The sequence below is a fragment of the Arachis duranensis genome, chromosome 3 (assembly GCF_000817695.3).
Source record: "Arachis duranensis cultivar V14167 chromosome 3, aradu.V14167.gnm2.J7QH, whole genome shotgun sequence".
In the NCBI taxonomy this organism is placed as follows: Eukaryota; Viridiplantae; Streptophyta; class Magnoliopsida; order Fabales; family Fabaceae; genus Arachis; species Arachis duranensis.
Genome location: NC_029774.3, coordinates 7,461,580 through 7,484,386, shown reverse-complemented (window position 1 = coordinate 7,484,386; position 22,807 = coordinate 7,461,580). Strand labels below are relative to the sequence as shown.

Here is a 22,807-nt window from a genome sequence, read left to right as displayed (position 1 = left end):
TCTACGCACTAAGCTATTTTGAGTTGATAACTCGATATATCAAATTACATAAAAGTTAATACAGTAACACAAAATCTTTTTTTTTTAAATATATTTAAGATGACACCTACGAGTTATATAGATAATGATGGAGGTGGGTACTGATTACGTGGTGATGATGAGTTTTTAGTTAGTGCTTTCGGAAAATTATGTCCCACTTTTCTTATCCATCGGTGTTTTAGTATATATTAACGAAAAAAATTTAAATGTTCTTAAAATATGGTGTTTTAGTAGTTTTAAGTATTGATATTAATTATAAAAAATATATAATATATATTAAATAAAATTAATGATTAAAATTATTAGACTATAGTCTTTTAAAATATTTTAAAAAAAATTTGGTACTATATACTAAAATAAAGTAAACACTTTTTCTTTTAAGATAAAAAAAGTGAATATTTGATCTTTTTTGAGAAATAAAAAAGATGAAGGGATTGATGGGGTGAAGGACAAAATTGGCAATTATTAGGTGTTGTCACAGTAATGCCAATTTTCAAGGACTAATTATTCCACTTTTTAGTATGAGGAAAACAATATCTCGGATTCTCGGTCTCAAATCTCAATACTACAGCTGTATGATCTCAATTTGGAATTATGAGGGGAGAATAATTATCATGAGATATTGAAATAGGAAAAAAACACAATTTGGTGAATAACAATATTGTAGGTGAATTGGCATGAATGTTGGTTGATATTTTGAGGTGGCTTCCGCGTATGGCTCCACAAGACAGACAAAAAGGAAATTAGGTTTGAGATTGTGGTTTCATTGGATCAATTAGGTCAAATTAATTAATTTTGGTTGGTCCAGTAATTAATTTATTCATCTTCTTAAATAAATATTAGAATTTAAATTTTGCTTTATAAATATAATAATTTATTAGTCAATCACAAAATTTTAAATAAAATTTAAATTTATAACTGATTAATTCTTAATCTATTGAAATAGAGAATATTGTGAATAATAAAAAAAATAGGCCAAACTAAATAATGATTGTATTCTTGCTTATAAATGTCTCTCAAGTTAAGCACAAAATCTTACAACTCATATTCCATTTGGTGTATGTATCTCTGATTTTCTATGCTATGCTGTGCCTCAAATTAGTCTTATATTATCCTCTTAATTTCATTATATTATATCGATGTCCCGCTATTTTCTTTCTTAAATCATGTCGTAATATTCATTTTTTTTATATAGTTATAATAATAATAATAATCCCTTATTAGATATACATCTTGAAGCATACATTTAACCTTTAATAGAAATGATAAGTTGTTATTCGATGCATCATGAGGATTTATAAAAGTGACTCGCCACAATATATTTGGAGATAATTTTTCAAAAAATATTACATAATATTGGAGAAAAAAAAATTCTTTTTCCCTGCTTAAAAGTAAAGGGTAAACTGATGACTATTATATATTTGTGGAAATAAAATTGTTATTGCTTTATTTTTCAATATTTGATAGAAGTTTTCGGCTATAAATGAAAAAAAAGGTTTTTAGCACAAAGTGATTAAAGAGTAGCTAATTATACAGCAAATCTCATCTAATGAAATAAGATTTTATTATTATTGTAATCATGTCTAAACTTTGCCCAAATTATTGGTTAATTACATCATTTTCTATCACTATCTCGTTATTTAAAGTTTCTGTAATAATTCTTCATTCTAATGCATAACTGAATTTTTTTTTTAGTTTATTTATCTTGTATCTTAAAGACACATGTTAAAATTTATAAATTAAAAAATTTTATATTTAAAATATGAAAAATTTAAATTATTAATATATTTGTTTTGCATTCATGAAATAAAAACATTTAAAATTTTTTATTAATAATAAACTTATCAAAAACACAATTAAACTTTTTTTTATGTTATCTGGAAACGAAATGGAAAAAATTGACGTATATTAGAATCTGAAATGAAATGATTGGGGGGTGGGGTGACTTTGGTGAATTGGTGCAACAATTTAGACTTGAAAAACAAGGCATAGCAGTTGGCATATCTGGAATGAATGAATGATACTCCTTTTTCTTTTATACAATAGAATTTAATTAGGCCATCAAATGAATAGGCTAAGCTAGCTAGAGACCACTATGCCGACCACACACAAATAGAAATATGCATATATAAGGCGTTGCATCCCAGCTGTCTTCTAAAAAAAAGAAAAAACTACTATCAAAATGGTGTAGCAATCAATTCTCATATCAAAATTAGAAACATCAATGTGTTAGACAATAGTATTTTTCATCAATCATCATAGCTCTCTTTTATCCACACTCTTACCTAAACCATTTTATTCACAACATACTAAAGGTTTAATTCTTTTGCAATCATTACAATTATATCACCAGAAAAAAAAAGGAAATATGTGGCATATATTTTAGATGTGCATTAAAATTAACTATTAATATAAAATACATATTAAAATATAAGATGTATATTAAAAATAAATTAAATTATATATATTTATATAAATATGTTGTTAATTTTAGCCTTCTAATAACATTTTGATTTTCTAATTATTCCAAGAGGAAATGCCAAAAATATGTGGGATGGGCCTAAAGCAAGACCCTCTATGAAAATTTTCTCTAGGCCCATATTTTTAATTGGATTTGGGCCATTGATTCCTTACTTATTGTACAAACTAATATTTATTAAACAAAGCCCAACTCATAAAAAAATGCGCTTAAGTAAATTTTAAGAGTTTAAATTGGCTTTTTAATTTCAATATGGTACCGGAACTTCTAACAGACGCCGTTATGGGGGAGGGAGGGGAATGACGAGAGTGTGGTGTCAGTAACCACCCAACTCGCACCGTGCGAGTTCCACTAAGCAAATCTCACCGTGCGAGTTCCGTCCAGCAAATCTGACCGTGCGATTGCCACCACCGAAGACACGTGTCGCGTAGCAGGAGCCACCCCAATTCGGTGCCCTTATAACAGCTCCCTCACTCATGCATTAACTTCTCTCACCCTCCGAGACATCACTCTCCCAGCTTTCGTTTTCAAACCTGAAGCCCCCATTGTTATTCATCTTCCTCCTCTCATTTCTGCATGTTTCAATACATGAAAGAATGCCCAAAAAAAATAAAACTAGAGATGTTGATCGACCTGAGCTTCATATCATGCATTATCTCAGTCACTCTGATTATGTAAGTTTTTTTTTAAGGTTTTTAAATTTTTTTATTTAAAAGTATTAATGTAAAATATTTATTTGTTATGATTGTTGTTATTAGAAGTGCAAATTAGAAATATCCATAGGATAGAATGATTATTACTATTTTTTAGGATTTATATGTATTTTTTAAGATTTATAGAATTTTTGGAATTAATTTTTAGAATATAAGTATTATTGTTAGTGAAATTATTGTTATTATTTAGTAAGTTTGGGACGTTTTTTATAGAGAGCACGGAAATTTTAGAATGTGAATTTTGAATGTTTTGTATTATTATTATAGTTATGTTTATGTTTAAATATAAATATAAGGAAATTAAAAAAATTGGACCCCCAACGGTTATAATTGTAACTAATATTGAGAATAGGTTTAATTTAATTTTTATAGTTATGTTTATGTTTAAATATAAATATAAGGAAATTAAAAAAAAAATTGGAGCCCCAACGGTTTAATTTAATTTTGAAAATAGGTTTAATTTAATTTTTATAATTCTATTTAAATTATTAAGTAGGTATATTGTAATGAATGAAGGTAAATGTTCTTGTTGTTGTGAGTTAGTCTTAGTTTGGGAAACTATTAATTAGTTAGTATGAATGATGTTCCAAAAAGAATTTAGGCATAGAGTGATTGTTATAAATGTTTTTTATAATTCAGTGAAATATCTTTAGTTAACTAATGGTATATGCAGTAGTAGGTGGTTAGTGGGTATTATTACATATTATTCAAGATAAATGTGTTACTGTGGAGAGATTTGATTAGGTATTTATGTATTAGTTATCATTATTATCAATAGTTGTTGTGGTATAAAATATTTTTATTTTAGTAGTAACCTAGTAAGTGTTAAGAAGTTGAGTAATACTTTGTTATGAACTTTGCAGAAGTTAAGAATGTTGACATGTGAGCATCCTGTTCCTCCGGATCGGTACAATGATAGGGTAGAGGAGCAGCTACGACTTACTGGCTTTTACCATGCATCACAGATTGGGGTAGTCCAATGTCAAAAGGCATTGGTGAATGTGCCGTCACTCTTGAAGACGTTGCTCTAATACTTGGTCTTCCAACGGACGGACTTCCAGTTACAGGGATGACATTGAGTAGTTTCGAAGCGTTGGAGGCTGAGTGTTTGCATCAATTCGGAGTTGCACCGCGTAAGTCGGAGTGTAGAGGCAGTTGCATTAAATTGAGTTGGCTTCGGGACCTTAAAGAAAATTTACCCTTGACTGATGAAGTTGGTATACAGAGGTATGTCAAATGCCACATTATGTTGCTTATCGGGACGATCTTGTTTGGGGATAAATCAGGTGCAGCAGGTGTGCACTGGAAGTTTCTTCCATTGCTACGTGAATTTGGTAGTATTATACAATACAGTTGGGGATCTGCATGCCTAGCACACCTCTATAGGGCATTATGCCGGGCATCTCGAGTTGACTGTAAAGGCATAGATGGCCCACTAACACTTCTTCTCGGTTGGGCTTGGATGCGGCTCCCATATCTATCGCCGGTTCCTAGGGAGCCCCGCAGTTTCCCGCTAGCAAACAGGTAATATAATTTTTAAATGTACCACTTTATTTATATTTATAACTCAATTATCAACATTAAATGTATCGTATAAGGTGGCGGAACTGGGAGCGGGGTGACCGACGATATAGATATATGAAGCTAGCTGACTTTAGGAAGGCCTTTGATGAACTTTAGGAAGGCCAGGTGTGTTTTAATTAAAGAAGTATTAGTTTCGAATTTGGGGCGCGGGACAAAATTATGAAGCATTTTTATTGTTATTGGTATTGTGGATTGTAATCATGAGTTTCCTTTATTTTTCCCAGTTTATATCGGTTGCTTATGCTGTGGATCGCGTGGATCCAAACATAATACCTGCTGAAATCTATATGCACTCGGTTGTGTGGAGCGCTACAGTGCCTTTGGTATCATTTGAATGTATTGAGTGGCATGCTACCGATAGGTATAGGCGACAATTCGGACTCGTTCAGGGAGTGCCTGAGGAGGTGCGGAATCTAGATAAGGCGCATGGAGAAGTCCTCACTGGTCCTAAGAATTTTAACTGGGCCACGGCACCTACTCATTACATGTGGGTGATGCATTGGACCAACAGGTATCATCACGTTCTTTCCGAGCTTCCCATTCCTTCACAGCCTCAGTTGGAAACTTATATGCATTGGTACCGAGGAGAATATGGGAACCGCTTGTGTTTGTCAAATCTTGTGGGTGAAGAGGATGATGAAGGTAATCAGGATTTGGATGGTGGTAATCATGATATGGATGAGGGTAGTCAGGATATGGATGATGACAATGATGAACAGGAGCCACATTCGCCTGAGGTACCACCTACGAATCCGCTTCCACAAGAACAACCTCAGTTCTCAGGCCAGTATGTACCGCAGTCACACTTCAACCCATCATTTACGCATCATCAACAACATTGGGGTATGTCACAGTTTGATCCAGGCGAAGGCGGTTCTTTTAGCCAGTTGCTTGGGCTTATGGCTGGAGAAGGAGGACAGTCTCAATTTGGCCATCAAAATGAGTTAATGCCAGGGAGGCATTCGTTGGATGCGAGGTATCCAGGCCATACTTCATCGGTTGCATCTGGAGGATTTGTATCTGTTGACTCTAGTAGGAGTGACGGTGGACGCGGAGTTTTTAATAGCCAAAATCCGTACGTTGTTTCCATGGGACTCATTGAGGAAAATGATAACACACTCCAGCAGGAGACCGATGCGTATATAGCGGACAACCCGGATGCCGAAGATGATGATGAGGACGATGAAATAGAGGAGTTCGATGAGGACGAAGAGTCCCGTAATGATGGTATTCATATTTTGTATTTTGCTTTACATGATAGGGTAGTTATTTATTGTGTGGTCATAAATGGTATATTTGTTTGTGTATTCTTGGATAATATGTGGTATCTTTGTTGACTTGAGAACCTACTGTACTATATTTAATTGTTTATATATTATTGTGAACAGGTCAGGCCCGCACTCCGGATGACCAAGCCAAAGGTTACAACCTTAGGATTGATCCCCCACGTCGTAGCGCTAATCGATACACTCCATCTGTTTTCAAAAAGGCGGCCAAGAAATGCAAGAAATTGGTGAACGATGTAAAGTGGTCAATTAGAAAGTAGTTGTGGTGTATTGTATGTTTTGGACATTAGGTACTAATGTATTTATTTAAGTTTTAAGCATGTCGACTATGTTTAGAATAATTTATATGTTTTGGACATTACGTACTAATTTATTTATTTAAGTTTTAAGCATTTCGATTTTGTTTAGCCAGATTTAAACTTGTTTTGGACATTAGGTACTACTGACTTGGAGGCTGCTAAGATATCTATTGTACCTTTAGAGTATCCATGAATTTATTATGAAATATATTTCATGTGTCTACATGCTACAGGTGTTAAATAGAATTACTGGAGTCACTTCTTTTTTATATGGAAAATATAATTTATTATATAGGCTCTATCTAGAAAGAATATGTATATATAGTTATTGAATTCAGTAAGTAAATTAAATTTTAATAATGCTACCATAATTAATCTTGCTAATAATAATTTTGTTTTGTTGACGAGCTTACCTTCTTCAATAATTTTTTTATCCGATTTTTTATTTTTTATTAGTTAAGTGGAATTTTTGTTTAAAGTCAGTTCATGGAATGCACAACACATACGTGGATATAGTAATTAAAAAATACATATAAGAAATAAACATAACAATCTTTAAAAGCTTTAAGTGAAATAGAACATACACATTCTCTGATCCAAACTGCTACTGAGATTCCAACTAGGTTTTCTACTTATTCAATTAGATTCCATTAATACTTTAACACATGGTTGATGGTTCTCCATTAAAGAGATGAATAAAAATAGCAACTTTATTTTTCGAGCATATATAATATTTGGTGTTGTTAAGTAGTAGATATTAATAAATAATACATATTAATAAATACTTGTAGTAGATATTAATATAATACATATTAATTACTTACCAAATTATTATAAGTTAAAAATAGTTACTAATTTAACATAAAAGCAAAATAAAAACGTCATGCAATGTTACATAAATACGAGTTTCCGAGTGATATTATACAATGTTAGATTTATCAGGTCAATTTAAATCACATTGTCAACTTATGCCATGCTATATAATGCTACGCATATCATATCATCTGAGACTGTGAATCTACTGAGCATTTTCGCCGGCATTTGCACCAGATGACTGACGGCATCTGCTACGACTATGTCCCTCAGCTCCACATAGCCTACATCGCCTAGGACGACGTAACATTCGCGTGTCCATCTCATTCAAGAAGCGGGTCATCTTGGGGTGACCTTTCGTGACGCGTCTAAGGTACGGATTCGGTACGAACCGAGGTCCATTGTAAGCTGGCCATGTTGTAGGATTACCTAGTGGCCTAAACCTTGCTCGGTACACCCGCCGAATCTGGTCCATCTTATATACATCATGGACATATAGTTTCCAATCCAGTCGTTGGTTAGCACAACAAGCGAACACATGTCTGCAAGGGATCCGATCCACCTGGAACTCACCGCAGTCACATCGAAGTCCTCGTAGATCAACTGCAAATTCCATTCCACTTGGCATCTCACGCACCTCAAAGACCTCATTCAGGCGGTCAAAGCAACTGACCTGAATGTTTCCCGATGCAAGCTGGTTTGCATGCAACTTCGAGGTCACGACATCAGAGAACACATGGCCAGCACTAATCCGCGCTTCTGCCTCCGCTCTTTTTCGGGTGAACAACTCGTTTAGCCTGTAGAATGTTGCCTTCACAAGAGCAGTTATAGGCAGATTGCGTGCACCCTTCAACACTGAATTGATGCATTCCACAAGATTCGTCGTCATGTGCCCCCATCGGTATCCACCGTCAAATGCCAATGCATACTGCTCGCGAGGAATTCGGTTTAACCAGTCTGTATACGCTTCGCCCCGTTCCCGCAATCGCTGGTATCGCAGTTCGTACTCCCGCACCGTCCTTGAATATCCTGGAGGAAAGCAAAAAAAAAAAAATTAGCTGTCGAAAGAAATCGCGTGATGGTGGAATCTATTAATAACATAACTAAATTTAGTAAATGGTTACCAATGTTGACGACCAATTTTTAGAGGTACGGTGCCTTGAATTTTCGCAGAAAGTTTGACTCAATATGCCTGATGCAAAACATATGAAAAGCTCTAGGAGGTGACCAAGCTCCATTACTGCGCTCCACAGCTGCATTGATGGATTCGTGTCGGTCGGATATTAGACCAATACCATCCCGAGTGACAACATGTTGACGAAGGTTACTTAGGAAAAAGTGCCATGCATCAGAAGTCTCTCCCTCCACAACAGCAAACGCAATTGGGACAATATTGTTGTTCCCATCTTGTGAAACTGCCACTAGCAGACAACCCTTATACTTTCCATACAAGTGAGTCCCATCCACCTGGACAACTGGTTTACAGTGTCTGAATGCCCTAATACAGGGGTAATAACTCCAAAATACTCGATGCAGTATTCGAATATCACCCACCAAGTCATCGCCTTGATATGCAGGCATAGTCTCAAAATGGATAACAGTTGATGGCTCCTTATGACACATGGCCTCAAACCATATAGGCAACGCTTCATACGATGCTTCCCAACCTCCAAATATTTTTTCTACTGCCCTTTGCTTAGCCAGCCATGCTTTCCGATAACTAATGGTGTAGTTAAACTTCGATTGCACTTCTGCTATAACCGACTTTACCTTTAAGGACGGGTCCGCCTCAACCAATGGCTTTATCGCTTCTGCAATTGTGAGAGAATCCAGCTTCGAATGGTCCTGTGAAATCATGGCTCGGGTACATGTGTGACTACCATTATACCTCCTTATAACCCAACAGTACTTCCTGCTGATCATGCTAACCCTGATAAGCCAATCACACCCTGATCCGTACTGCGTACACTTGGCATAAAATGTCAACGGCTCAGACTCATACACCCGGTAGTCTACACTTCGTCGTATGGTATACTCTTTTATCGCCTTAATAACAGCTTCCCTCGAACCGAACTCCATACCAACGGCAAACTCACCATCTGCGACAATAGGAATCTCTGCATTTGACAACCAGCATAGGAAAAATCAAATAAAGAGACATATATTACAAATCTGACAACACCTTATTATGTCACTCTAATTAAAACAAAAACACCAGCAAGTCATGTAAAAATTAGACCATAAAGGCCGGTTCGACCGTCGCACGACATGAACCGGAACCTAACCGGTCCGGTTCACTGGATTTTAACCGTTAACTGCGAATGATATTTACAAACTCATGTAAATTTTACCTACCTGCAGTCATATATCCCGGAAACTCCGGAACATGCATGGCTTCCAAATCCAAAACTCGCATGAATGATGGCTCCTCAAACGGCTCATCGTTTGCGAGTGCATTTGCCACCTCTGTTACATCTGGCGCCGTAGCTCCTTCACCTTGATCTTCACCTCCATCTCCATCTGGACCAACAAACTGGTAGTTACTTTCGAACTCTTCTTCGCTGTCAGTATTATAATCTTCTCGTAGAATATTTCGGTCGGCCTCAGATTGTTCAAACTCAATATACAACTCGATGAAGGAGATCTGAGCCCGGTTTTCAATATACATTGAAAACATCTCTTGCATGCTCGCTTCGTCCGTCACATATCTGCTTTGAAACTGGACGAATCCACCAAATACCTGTATGGGATATCTGTATAGAATACATGATATCTTTCTTGCTCTCTCAGAATCAATGGCTTCAGAAATCACCCCTTTCAGCTCTTCAAATGAGATGATAAAGGGAATAACAACATCTAAGGGTTTTTCACATATAAATTTTACTCCTTCCGAAGTTTGTAGTAAAATCTGACCAAAATAATACACCTTTAATAATACTCGGTCACTCATCTCTCTCAAACATATAAAAAGAAAAGAACATAGATTTGGCAAGTAGAGTTCAATTTTGAATCACCAGATAATAATAAGGAAATAAGAAAGAAGAAACAGAAGAGTATGCGGCCGTTCAAGTTGGGGAAGAAGAAGACGCGAGTGACCTACTTCCTTACTGCGTGCTTTTATATGGACCATTTTAAGGAACTCGCACCCATCGACTAGGTTAACATGACACAGCTAAATATTTACAACTCAAATCGCACCATGCGATTTCCTATTCAATTTCCTGGAATAAACTTCATCCCCACTCAAAACGGAGGGTGCGAGTTCCTACCAATATCCACCCCCTACAACTCGCACCATGCGATTTGTTGCACCGTTGTAGCACACCCAACTTTAAACGGAGGGTGCGATTTCAGTTGCATAAAATCTCATTTCTCCTTATCATACAAATCGCACTGTGCGATTTCATGTAGCATAAATTTTCATTTTTCCTTCTCATACAAATCTCACGGTGAGATTTCTCCACCCTCACAGTGTCAGAAAGCTATCCCACATATGCGTGTATTCCCCCATACTTCCATATCTGTGAAAAGCTCCCCTGTAGGTTCCATATGGATAAAAATTAGCCGTTTAAATTATGTCTTGTGTATGCAACAATCTATTAATTATTAATAAATTCTTAAATGGAATTCTAATCCGCGACAGATTAATTCTTAATTTATTGAGCTAAGAAATACTATGGTCAACAACGAAAAAAATGAAGCCCAAATTTGTTGTTCAAAAACCACAAAATTCAACTCATGAAACATACACAAGCCCATCTTAATTAAATCAAAATAATAATAAGAAGGAACTTATATCAACCAATTTAGATTGGTTTCATGATTAACTCACTAATTTATTTATATAAGTATAAGGGATTCGAATCTCACTTTGGTATATGTAATAATTCATTGGCTAGCGACAAACTTTTAAATAGAGTTCTGATCCGCGACACATTAATTTTTAGCCTACCGAATTGAGAGATAGCATGAGAAAAAAAAAAGAAGTGATATCTAGATATTTGCATTTGAGATTTGAACAAATTATAAAAAAATATTTAGTTCAAAATTCAGACTTCTATGATTAATTATTAATCATGTGTTATGAAATAAAACTTAATCTTATCGAACAAGTTAAACGAAGTGTACCTAAAATTCAACCTCTTTTTAAGTGTAATTAGAATAAATACCAGGCAACCAGGTTGGATTTGACTGGCCAGTATAGGCGTATAGCCATAGATGACAACCAATTAATGGCTTGTTAGTAATTAATTATTAATTAACAATAGTAGTTAGAATAAGGAATAACGAAAAAGATAATCATAGTATCATACGAGAGTGTAACCCCAATTTTGGAAAATCATTGAACATGGGCAGGCCTATATACATATGTCATGCATGTTCAATGCATGAAGCGAAAAAACACTACGCTTAATTACTTTCTAAATCATGTTAATCTGAAAAGACCCTCATCCTTTTATTCATTGTAGAAATCTAAAATGGTATGTATTTTAATTTGTCCCTTAAGTACTGATATATCAAGTTAAATATTAAAATAGTAAGACATGCCATATGAATATTTAATTTGCGATGTCAATATTATTTAACAGAACAAATTAAGAACAAAAATATAAAAAAAATATTTTATAAAAAGTTAAAATTTATTTAAGTGTTTGTGTTGGGCGCCATTAATTAATAAGCTGACAAAAAAAAATTTTCATGAAAAAAGATTTTTAAAGTTCTAATAATAATAAAAGTAAAAATACTAAAAAAATAAACATTTTTTTGAGAAGTTACAATTTACATATTTTTTTAAAAGATTTTAAAAAATTTATGTAACAAATAAACAAAAAATTATTTTTATATGGTTATACCCAAATATAGTGTTTGTTTGGGCGCCATTATTTTGATAAAAAAGATATTTTTTAATAAAAAAAATATTTTTTATTTTTTAGCGTGTTGGGTAAATTTCTAGTAGTAAAAGTAAAAGCATTAGAAAAATAAAAAAATAAATTTTTTTTGAGAAATTGTAATTTACATTTTTTTAAAAGATCCTTTTTCCTTAAAAAAAAAAGATGTTTTTCATGTAATAAATAAACTAAAAGTACTTTTATATTGTTACGGAAGAGCTCTACATCCATGTAAAAATTACATGGATGTTATCCAAGTACCTTCCACTACACGCGTTTTTCACACTCTAATTTGTTTTACACGCGCCTCATATAACCTATATAACGTAATCCTTCTTTTGCGTGATCAACCTTTCTCAACGTAAATCTTTCCATATAACGTAATTCAAGTACCTTCTTCTTCTTCTTCTTCTTCTTCTTCTTCTTCTTCTTCTTCTTCTTCTTCTTCTTCTTCAACCTAATTAAATTCATTGTTCTCCTTTGTTCGTGTTTTTCTTCTCTGCATTATGGATCTGGATTGACTTCAACGTAATTAGCTTCGTTGTTCTTCTTCTTTTTCGTTTTCTTTTTCGATCTGCACTTCTGAATTGAATTGAATTGATAATATGTAATTGTGAGTAACTGTGAGTAAGTGTGAGTAATTATGAGTAACTATTCGATTCGGTAAGTACTATAGAGTTGTTTCACCATGTCCATGTGTTCTGTTCGGTATGCAGAAAGGAGTAAAAAAAAAACATTTCGGTTCACCATGGTTATAGCAGGGTTAATTTTTTACTGTTGTTAGTCTTTAATGAATAGTCACTTTTTTTGTGAAATTCTATATTGATATAAGCAATTTTTCGATTCGTCTAGTGTATTAATTTTTAAGTTGAATAATTAGAATTTGTTTTGAGAAACGGGAATCAGGTGTAATGCTAGTTACATTTTCTGTGTGATTAATTAAACAAAAATTATTAAAAAAATCTAAAAGAGTAACATAAACATTTTTAACTTACATTGGTAGAGTTTTAAAGCTCTTTCTTGGATGAATTTTTAGGGTTTAGGATTTTGGGTTTAGGGTTCAGTGTTCAGGGTTCAGGATTTAGAGTTCAGGATTTATGGTTCAGGGTTCAGGAATTCAGGGTTCAGGGTTTAGGGATTCAGGATTCAGGGTTCAGTGTTTAGGGTTTTAGGGCTTTAGGATTTTAGGGGTTTATGGTTCAAAGTTTAGGATTTAGGGTTTAGTGTTTAGAGTTTAGAGTTTAGAGTTTAGGGTTTAGGGTTTAGGACTTAGGATTTACGGTTCAGGGGTTCAGGATTTAGGGTTTAGGGTTTAAGATTTTGTGTTTAGGGCATAGGGTTTAGGGGTTAGGGCCTAGGGTTTAGGGTCTCAGAGTTGAGGGTTTAGGAGTTAAGGCCTAGGGTTTAGGGTTTAGGGTTTTAAGTATTTAGGGTTCAGGGTTTAGTATTCATGGTTCAAGGTTCAAAGTTTAAGGTTTAGGGTTTAGGGTTTAGTATTTAGGACTTAGGGTTCAGGGGTTCAGGGTTCAGTGTTTAGGGTTTATGGTTCAAGGTTCAGGGTTCAGGGTTCAGGGTTTAGCTCTTCGAATTTCTGTACAGTGTGTTTGCAACTTTCAATTCTCCTAGTGTATTAATTTTGGTTTACTGTGTTCTTTTGGCGTTCATAATGTATTGGTAAATACACTGATTGCAATCACTGAGAACCTGGAATAAAACACCAGCCAAACAGTTCCAATATATATATAAATTAACATCTCAGATGAGTAATCCATCTTAAATCAAATATAAATATTAACATTTGATGCATACATTGATATTAAGAATAGATATATACAATAACATTGACATATATACATTTGAAAGAAGCATTATTTGCTTTTTTAACAAGTTAAACAAAATATTGTTAATTACAACCAGTATATGCTATTTGCTATCTAAATCCCCAGATGTGAATTTACAATAAGGGCTAGAGAAGACAGCAGATGGCTTGGAGAGTCTTATTGCTTCAGATTCCCAAATCACTTGGTCTCTGATTTTGTTCATTTCATGCAACAGAAGATTTGGACCATATTGGTATCTGAAGTCATCAATCACATCCTACATTTCAATTGAAATGAATTAATTACATAAGAAATGAACCCAAATGAAATAAGAACAATATCATTCAAAGCCCTAATTATACTGTAAAAATACAATCACAATAACCCTAAATCCTGAACACATTAAATATCAGGTAAATCAAAATCACATTAAATAACAACAAATTTCATTCAAAGCCCTAGTTATACTATAAAAATGCAATCATAGTAACCCTAAACCCTGAACAAATTAAAAGGAGGACACCGAACCGAAAAATATTCATATGGTGAATCAAAATTATAAAATCCACCGAAGCGAACATTGTTTATGTGGTGAATAAATAGTGATCAAATTTCAATCAACAAGAATAGTATTTCTGCATGGAAAAGAACTATTGAACAGAGTAACAACCAACTTCAAAGCCCTAGTTACACTATTAACTGAATTGAATGAAATAAGAAAAGAAAGAAGTTTATTAATTTAGAAAGTACTTACTTGTGTCCAAACTTTAAATTTATATCTCTTTTCGCTTTTGATTTTTCATGGATCAATTGTTTCGAGCCATTTCATCACGTATATTCTACAATCATAGCTAAGTAAGAATTGAGTATAATACAATCAATAGTATACAAAATAAAGCACATTAAAAATAGTACTATAGAAGAGAAATATTCTTACTCTGTACGTTGACCATTTAATTGGATATACCCTGCTTCCTCTCCCAGTCCATCCTTCATTAAGGGTTCCGCCCCAGCGTACACCCTCATCTGCGAAATTATTAAACTCTAAAAGAGACAAAAAAAAAGTAAATAAAGATAACCAACAACAGTGAACTGAACTCCTCTCATGTACATAATAATTTGAATAATTTACAACAAAATAACTTACCACAAATTTGTTCAGTTGCACTATTGATTCAGGTATATCTTCTTTTGGCTTATTGATAGGGTCAAGGACATAGAATTTCTTTTTGTTGACATCAGCAATCCACAACCACCAATGTCCTCAATTGCAAATTGGGACAAATAGCTGAAGTTTCGGAAATTGAATATTTCAGTCGAAACAATAGCAAACAAGAAAATTATCAAAGAATTTTTAGAAATTACAACTTACAAATGGATGCGATGCAAATTTCTTTTTGTCAAGAAACTGGTGGTGGTGGGCATACTGCTGAATATCAAACCTGTATGTAGGCCTTGTTTGTCCTCTTATCAGTGTACTTCACGCCATGTCTTTCCAATATAAAATTCTGCAAAATGAACATCAGTTAAATCACATTTCCACCAAACCCAACACAATTCATATGCTGAATAAAACGTGAAAAATATTCAATCATCAAGAAAAAAGTTTTCTTCATGCAAAAGAACTCAACAGAACACATAAGAATCAGGTGAACCAATATTAACATCCTCACTGAACCGAACAGGAATCATCAGTGAATAAGAAATTTAGCTTACCACAATATCCAGCGGCACAATGTATATTTGTTCATGATATCGACGAACTTTAATTTGGTTGAGAATCATGCTATGTATACTGACAACCTACACGAAAAAAAGTTATGAGATATACTGTATAAGAGTGTTTAGAAAAGTATTATTGTTAACGTAATTGGAAAAGAATTTACTGAGGCATACACTTGTTCTTTGGGTATTAGAGACATGAAATATTCTCTTAATCCCTCATAAAGCACCTCATGTTTCAAGACGAATATTGCTTCATATTCGTTGCTACTATCTTTTATTTTTTTCACATGTGTCATCCAATGATAACATTTTTTGATCAACTCTCCTTCGAGATTTTTATCTTTTTCTCCAGGGTTTTAAAAACTTCAGCAGCTGGTAAGGTTTACTTTGAAGTTGTTGCTTTAGCATACTTTAATGCTGCTGTCACTCTAGCATCTATCACCGTCTCTGCCAGGATTTCAAGCTGTGAAACACTCTCTTGAGAGGACTGAGTTGGTTGAGATGTTGGTGGACTTATCCCAAGGCTAAAGGAAGACCTTTCATTTTCCCTTTGTCTAGGTTGAGCAGCATTACAAGATGATAGATATTTAACAATGGTATTAAACAAAAATGATATTAATCATTATAGTGAACCGAAATCCAAACTAATAGTGAACCTAAATTCAAACTTATAGTGAACCGAAATGATATTAAACAAAAATGATATTAAAGAAAAGTAAGTAACATACCTATCAAATGATGACAAGATTAGAGTTTTTTGTTCTAATTGTCATGCCACTGGAGGTTCTTGGGATTGTTGCTGTTGTTCTTCATTAGAAACTTCATAGACATAGTCATCTTTGAAAAACTATTCAATAACAAAACTCATAAGAGACACCGTAACACCCTGCTTTTCGAATTTTAGAGGGCAGCTATAAAAAACAGAAGAGAGTCTAAAGACAAGAACACATTGAATTCATTTCTGGTTTCAACTGAACCATAATTAAACCATGTATAAGCAGTAAACATTATTGGTATTTATATAAGCAGTAAAACTTACACATCAATAGGTGCTTCTTGTTCGGATTGCTGTGTTGTTGGTTCTTCACAGGGCTGTTGTTGCTGTTCCAGAGGTCTGCTGCATTAAACAGTAAACATTTCAATAATTATTCCAAACTATTATCATATTTAACAAAATTGATATTAATCATTATAGTGAACCGAAATCCAAACTAATAGTGAACCTAAATTCAAACTTATAGTGAACCGAAATGATATTAAATAAAAGTGATATTAAAGAATTTTATGGTTACACATTAACATGTGCTTCTTGTTCTGATTGTCGTGCCACTGGAGGTTCCTAGGATTGTTGCTGTTGTTCTTTAGCAGCGCTGTTGCATTAAACAGAAAACAATTCAATAACAATCCAGAATTATTATAATACTATTAAAATTAATAAAAAAAAATTTTATGTGAAACTTACTCTTCATCAGAAACTTCATAGACATAGTCATCTTTGATTAAGTCTTCAATTACAGAACTCGTAAGAGACACCGTAATACCCTGCTTTTCGGGTTCTTGAGGGCAACTGTAATAAACAGAAGAGAGTCCAAAGACAAGAACACATTGAATTCATTTCTGATTTCAACTGAACCATAATTAAACCATGTATAAGCAGTAACCATTGAACAAGATTCATGTGGTGAATAAATATTTATTAACTTACTCATTATTAGAAGTTTGTTGTGTTTCATTTTGTGGAGGGACATAGATGAAGTCATCTCTGATCAACTCTTCCTAAACAGAACTTAGAAGAGACAATGCAAGAGGAGGTCTAAAAAATGTAAACAAGGATAAAGTTAATGTTAAATAATTAGAATTTTTTTTGAAAAATAGGAATTTGTACATTAAAAAACTCACACTTCCAAAGGTTGAGAATGAGTTTCTTGTCAAAACTCAACGATTTGTAGCTCAGAATCAGGTGTAGCTCTACTGACATTTAAACACATTTTCCGTGTGATTAATTAAACAAAAATTATTACCTAAATCTAAAAGAGTAACATAAATATTTTTAACTTACACTGGTGGAGTTTTAAAACTCTTTCTTTGGTAGATTTTCTTTTTTCTAAAATATTTTACCGGACTTTCAGGGAATTTTTCTAAAAAAAAGATAATAAATTAAAATTAGAAACCAAGATTAAAAGTAGAGGTCTAGAAACACATTAAATTTATTTTTGGGCAATCACTGAATCGAAAGTAGAATATGCAGTGAACCAATTTACCTAGTATTACTCGTGACATTTACAGAAGGTGTAGAGCTTCCTTGAGTCTGTAAGAGTTGCTCGCTATCCAGATTTATAATCGGCACTCTAAGCAAGATAAATAAATATTAGTAATTGAATCTAGAGGAATTAGAAAATGTTGTAGCAAAAGTAAGCAAAGAAAGAGAAAGAACTCGAGAATAATAAACTGAATCTTACGTATGAGAGAATTCATTTTATGTATTTGGAGAGTCAAATTGATCTGGAGCAATGTTTGCTGACTGAGCTCCATCATTTCTTTTCTTTGATCTCTTTTCTCTTATCATCTCCAATGCTCGTTTTTTTCTTTTCGCAGCATTGTCTTTTGTTTGTTCAGTTCTGAAAGTTCATAAAATAAGTATCAAAGAACCTATAACGTAAGTATTAATAAAAGAAAATATGATTCGAGAAACTTACTCCTTGTCAGAATGGGCTTGTGTTTTTGCCACCCTTTGCGGTTGTTTTCTTTTTATTACGGGTATTTTTTTGATTTTATTTTCTCTAGAAGATAGACAAACACATCAAATTTATACCGGAGACAAGACACTAACAATGAAGTCAACTAAACTGATAGACACCATCGAACCGAACTAAATTAAAGTGCTTAAACGAAAATTAGAAGCTCACCGAACCCAAACTAATTCATTTGCTGAACGAAACGTGATACCTATGCAATAAAAAAAACGTCTCACAGAAATTACGCAATACTTACTGGCTTTCAGATTCGCTTGTGTTTTCTGAATCTATCGGCACAAGCTTTGTTTTTTAACCACGTTTGGTGGTTGTTTTCTTTTCTTTGTTCCGGTTTTTTTTTCTTCTGCGCTGCAATACATAAGAACAAGCGCATAAGAACAAATTTAAGCAAATACAAGTTAAATGAAATCAATATGAAAATTAAACTTACTGGCTTTAGGATTCAGATTCGGAAAATCTTTTCTCTTTCGAAGAAGAATCCATCTCGACAATTTTCTATTTTATTTTCTTTCCTTTTTCTTTCTTGTCCAAATTACTTGTTTTTGTTTTTTCTTTCTTTTTTTTTCTTTCTGTACAGAAGTCCCTAAAATAGAAATAAGGACTCAATTATTTAATCATCAAGAAAATACATTAACAATCCAGTGAACCATATAAAGCAATCCCACTAAATCGAAAAATATTTATATGGTGAATAGTACATGACAACTATTTAATCATCAAGAAAAATGTTTCTTAATGCAGAAACATTCAAATGAACAAACTACCAATTGCAAGTAGGATGAATAAATTAGTTATAATCTAAAATAGAAGTTTATTTAGTTAGTAGAGTATTTTAAAAGCATTTGAAACCAAATTTTAGGGATAATTTTAGTAGAGTATTTACCAATGGTTCTGTTGCTTCGCTAGAATCCGTTCAAGCATCATTTGCTTTGTCTAATGGGCCACCCATGGTGTTAGGGGAGCATCAGGTGCGAACGGGTGGGGGAACTTGGTTTTGTGGAAGTATATCAACATCAACACAAAAATACAGCCATCAACAGACTGTTTTCTCCCCCTTTCTCTTGTTTTCAACTTCTTTCGTCAAAAAGTTGAGCACATGCTTTGCCCAATTTCACTCCGGAATGTTTTCCACATGAAATATCGGTGGCTTATGGATTGAGAAGGCCACACTTATCGTTGTGGGGGAGCAAGAAGCACTTTTGTATGAAGACAGCAAAAGTCCTCTTGAATTTTTTCCGGTTTTTCTCCCTTTCTACGCTCATATCTAGCACATTTCTTGTCTGATGGATTAAGGTTGTTGTAATCAACCTTATCAAAAAAAAATTCTCTAAAATACTTTAATAGCAAAAATCAGTAAAAAATGCTCAGTTTAATTTTCTGGACACCAATGAACCAAAAATAAGCAATACCATTACCTCCGTTGGTTATGCTCAGGGCAGCTGCTACTTTTCGAGGAGTTATGTATATTTTTCTCTGGAGAGTTTTCAAGCATCCTTTCTCTTCATCAAAGCGATCAAGCAATTCTTTCAACAGGGTATTAGAGACATTCATTTTTGGGACATTTGCCAGGGCACTAAATCCCATTTCTTCCACTATATCTTTCTTTTCTTGACTCATATGCCTGTGCATTGTTGCTATTAACTTTATTTGGCATCTGTAATAATGAGTTTTCTGCAAGTTTTGAAACAAAATATGAGGATATATTTATAATACAAAATAGATATTATTCGAAAGAAAGCGGATAAATATATTTAATCTGCTTACGTTATAGTGCGGCTTCTCCTTCATTGTTGCCATTGTCTTGTTCTGTTTTGCTGTAATGAAACATTTTGGTCAATACTTTACTTAATACATCAACAAGCACAAGCATGTATATCTTAATCAAGTCAATTAACATGCCACAGATCACCGAACCGAATAACATTCACTTGGTGAACCAAAATCACAAAGGCCACCGAACCAAACAACGTTCATGTGGTTAATAAATGGTGATCAACTTTCAATCAACAAAAATAGTGTTTCTCCATGCAAAAGAAGTACTGAATATAATAACAGCCAATTTCAAAGCTCTAGTTAAACTATCCACACCGATAAGAACAAGCAGATATATCTTAATCAAATCAACATCTTCCAAAAGAAAATTTTTTCAAATTTCATGAATTAAGTGTTCTTTCAAAATGACATTTACAAATTGGCTTCTTTAAAAACTCTTACTAAAACTTGATCTCTTTCTTTAAGTATCAAGGTTACTACTATTTGTGCTGAAATCTATCCAATATAATGAGACAAATTTACAGTAGTATGGCTTATCAAAGTGAAAGAGTTGTCTCTATGTCAATTGTCCTAAACAAAACTTATTTACATCAAGTCTCGAGATAATGTCGATTTTTCTACTGAAATTGTTGACAAGATGTAACTCATGCTTAAAAAAAATTGTAGAAAGGGAGAAAGACAAAGTTGTTCAAGAGCGATACATTTGGACAATACACTATTTGCTTCTCAAAGGGATCCAAACTAAAGATTCTTACTAGCATTATATAGGACAGCCTTAACGAAACTCATTCATGCCCAGAATCAAACATTATAAATAATGAAACAACTAGGAAATGATTTGCTACATGTTATTACAAAAGAAACCCACCGAACCAAACAACATTCACTTGGTGAATCAAAATTACAAAAGCCACCGAACCGAACAAATCCCAAAATCCTAGTTACACTATCCACTGAATTAAATGAAAATAACAACAAATTTCATTCCAAGGCCTACTTATAATGTAAAAATGCATTCACAATAGTTTGATCTACTAAACGAAGCAAATCAATCTAGTAAACCTAAAATGCAACTAGGAGAAATGCGACATTGCAAGATTTCAAATGAACAGTAATTTTTTCATACCTTTGGTAGTCTCTGTTGCAGTTTTTCTTCGTTTCTGGTTGTTGCTTGCGAAATCTTCTCCCGATTCCTTTCCAGTAGTGGTTTCTGCAGAGAACTTGATTGAAGTTTGAGTGATGTTGAGAGAGATTCGAAGAGAATCAGTTATTTCCTGTATTGGTTTTGTGTTGAAAAAGATGTAGCGTTTTTTCATAATGAAACGCGAATGAAAAAGAAGGGGTTTCGTTCGTCTTTGGCGCGTGTTTTCAGTCGCCATTTAATGCGCCTGATTCTATTTGGGCTTCGGCCAACTTGGTTACATAGTTATATGGATGTGTAGCAGCTCCGATATTGTTATACCCAAACATAATTGATAAATAAAAAGATCTTTTTACATGAGATATCAAAACATAAAATTAATTTTACTTTTAGATAAGATCTTCTAAAAAGAGATAAGTCGAAAAAAGATATTTTTTAAAAACTCACCCAAACAAATCCATAATTGATAAATAAAAATATCTTTTTGCATGTGAGATATCCAAATATAAAATTATTTTTATTTTTCTATATATAAAATAATATCATAAAGAGTGCATAGCTAGTAATAAATATTTTGGCATAATTTGGATTTTTTGGCTGTACCAGTCTCATATAAAATTAAATTATTGTACTTATATGATAGACAATGTGCGGAAACAGTACTGATTATGATTTATGAACATACATGAATAATAATACATCCCTCTCTGTATGCCACTTAGCAATTTTGTTCTACTGCCTATACAACATATTAATTCAATTCCTCATCTTTTTTGTTCCATTCGTACATGAATCTTATACGAAATTGTATCATGTGTATGATTTGAACCTTTCATGCATCATATCACTCAATTATATTTAGGCATATGCCTACTATCACGGTTCCATATACCTGCTTCAATGGCACCCTTAGCTAGCTAATAGCTACCTGGGCCCTAAACACTACTTTTATTTTAATACACCAAATAATTAAACGAATTTAGGTTAATTAAAGTAAAAAAAAAATCACTTGAAATTATCTAGAGATGAATATGGTTCTAAATGGTGATATGCTTGCATTGGCCCGAGGTTGTCTTGTCTTAGACTCTTGTCTGTCTTAATCCGTTCCGTTATTTGGACCACCAAACTTCATAAATAATAATACAAAAACTGTTTTTTTTTTTCCCCTCTATCTCCATAATGTAAAATTTTGAGAGAAAATTGAACAATTATTAGCGTGTAATATTAGACCAAACTCAATTCTGCTACTGGCGAACAATTTTTTATACTTATAAACCATTTAAAGATTACATTTTTAAAAAATATAAAACTTATAACACAGTATTTTATATTTAAAAATGATCATCTGAAATATAAATATTTGCAAGTAAAGATAACAAACTCTCTCACATAAAAATACTTTATTTTCATGATTTTTTGCATTTGCATTAGCTCTTTTTTTTTTTTTCTTATGCTGAATTTTTTTGTAGAAAATAAAAATTAAATTTTAAATT

The 22,807-nt window shown here is 33.3% G+C and overlaps 3 protein-coding genes across 3 annotated transcripts; 2 read left to right on the top strand and 1 right to left on the bottom strand.

Moving 5' to 3' along the window:
* The first annotated feature begins 4,210 nt into the window (after positions 1-4,210).
* Positions 4,211-4,911, top strand: LOC107477300 (protein MAIN-LIKE 2-like). The gene is made up of 2 exons (XM_016097292.3): positions 4,211-4,755; positions 4,830-4,911. The coding sequence occupies exons 1-2, from the start codon at positions 4,211-4,213 to the stop codon at positions 4,909-4,911; spliced, it is 627 nt and encodes a 208-aa protein (XP_015952778.2).
* Positions 4,912-5,056: 145 nt separating this feature from the next.
* LOC110278402 (uncharacterized) lies at positions 5,057-6,363 on the top strand. The gene is made up of 2 exons (XM_021136642.2): positions 5,057-6,042; positions 6,204-6,363. The coding sequence occupies exons 1-2, from the start codon at positions 5,103-5,105 to the stop codon at positions 6,359-6,361; spliced, it is 1,098 nt and encodes a 365-aa protein (XP_020992301.2). The 5' UTR covers positions 5,057-5,102; the 3' UTR covers positions 6,362-6,363.
* Positions 6,364-7,418: 1,055 nt separating this feature from the next.
* LOC107477299 (uncharacterized) lies at positions 7,419-9,899 on the bottom strand. The gene is made up of 3 exons (XM_021137536.2): positions 9,569-9,899; positions 8,455-9,330; positions 7,419-8,242 (listed from the first exon to the last, which is right to left on the bottom strand). The coding sequence occupies exons 1-3, from the start codon at positions 9,897-9,899 to the stop codon at positions 7,419-7,421; spliced, it is 2,031 nt and encodes a 676-aa protein (XP_020993195.2).
* Positions 9,900-22,807: the final 12,908 nt, after the last annotated feature.

What these genes read in the sequence shown, in the direction of transcription:
- LOC107477300 (XM_016097292.3), top strand. Translation starts at nt 4,211, where the DNA reads ATGTCAAAAGGCATTGGTGAATGTGCCGTCACTCTTGAAGACGTTGCT. An exon ending in AGTTTCCCGCTAGCAAACAG is followed by an intron (nt 4,756 to 4,829) that starts GTAATATAATTT and finishes GTATCGTATAAG; the next exon opens with GTGGCGGAACTGGGAGCGGG.
- LOC110278402 (XM_021136642.2), top strand. Translation starts at nt 5,103, where the DNA reads ATGCACTCGGTTGTGTGGAGCGCTACAGTGCCTTTGGTATCATTTGAA. An exon ending in CGAAGAGTCCCGTAATGATG is followed by an intron (nt 6,043 to 6,203) that starts GTATTCATATTT and finishes TATTGTGAACAG; the next exon opens with GTCAGGCCCGCACTCCGGAT.
- LOC107477299 (XM_021137536.2), bottom strand. Translation starts at nt 9,899, where the DNA reads ATGCAAGAGATGTTTTCAATGTATATTGAAAACCGGGCTCAGATCTCC. An exon ending in TCCGGGATATATGACTGCAG is followed by an intron (nt 9,331 to 9,568) that starts GTAGGTAAAATT and finishes TGTCAAATGCAG; the next exon opens with AGATTCCTATTGTCGCAGAT. An exon ending in CAATGCAGCTGTGGAGCGCA is followed by an intron (nt 8,243 to 8,454) that starts GTAATGGAGCTT and finishes GCTTTCCTCCAG; the next exon opens with GATATTCAAGGACGGTGCGG.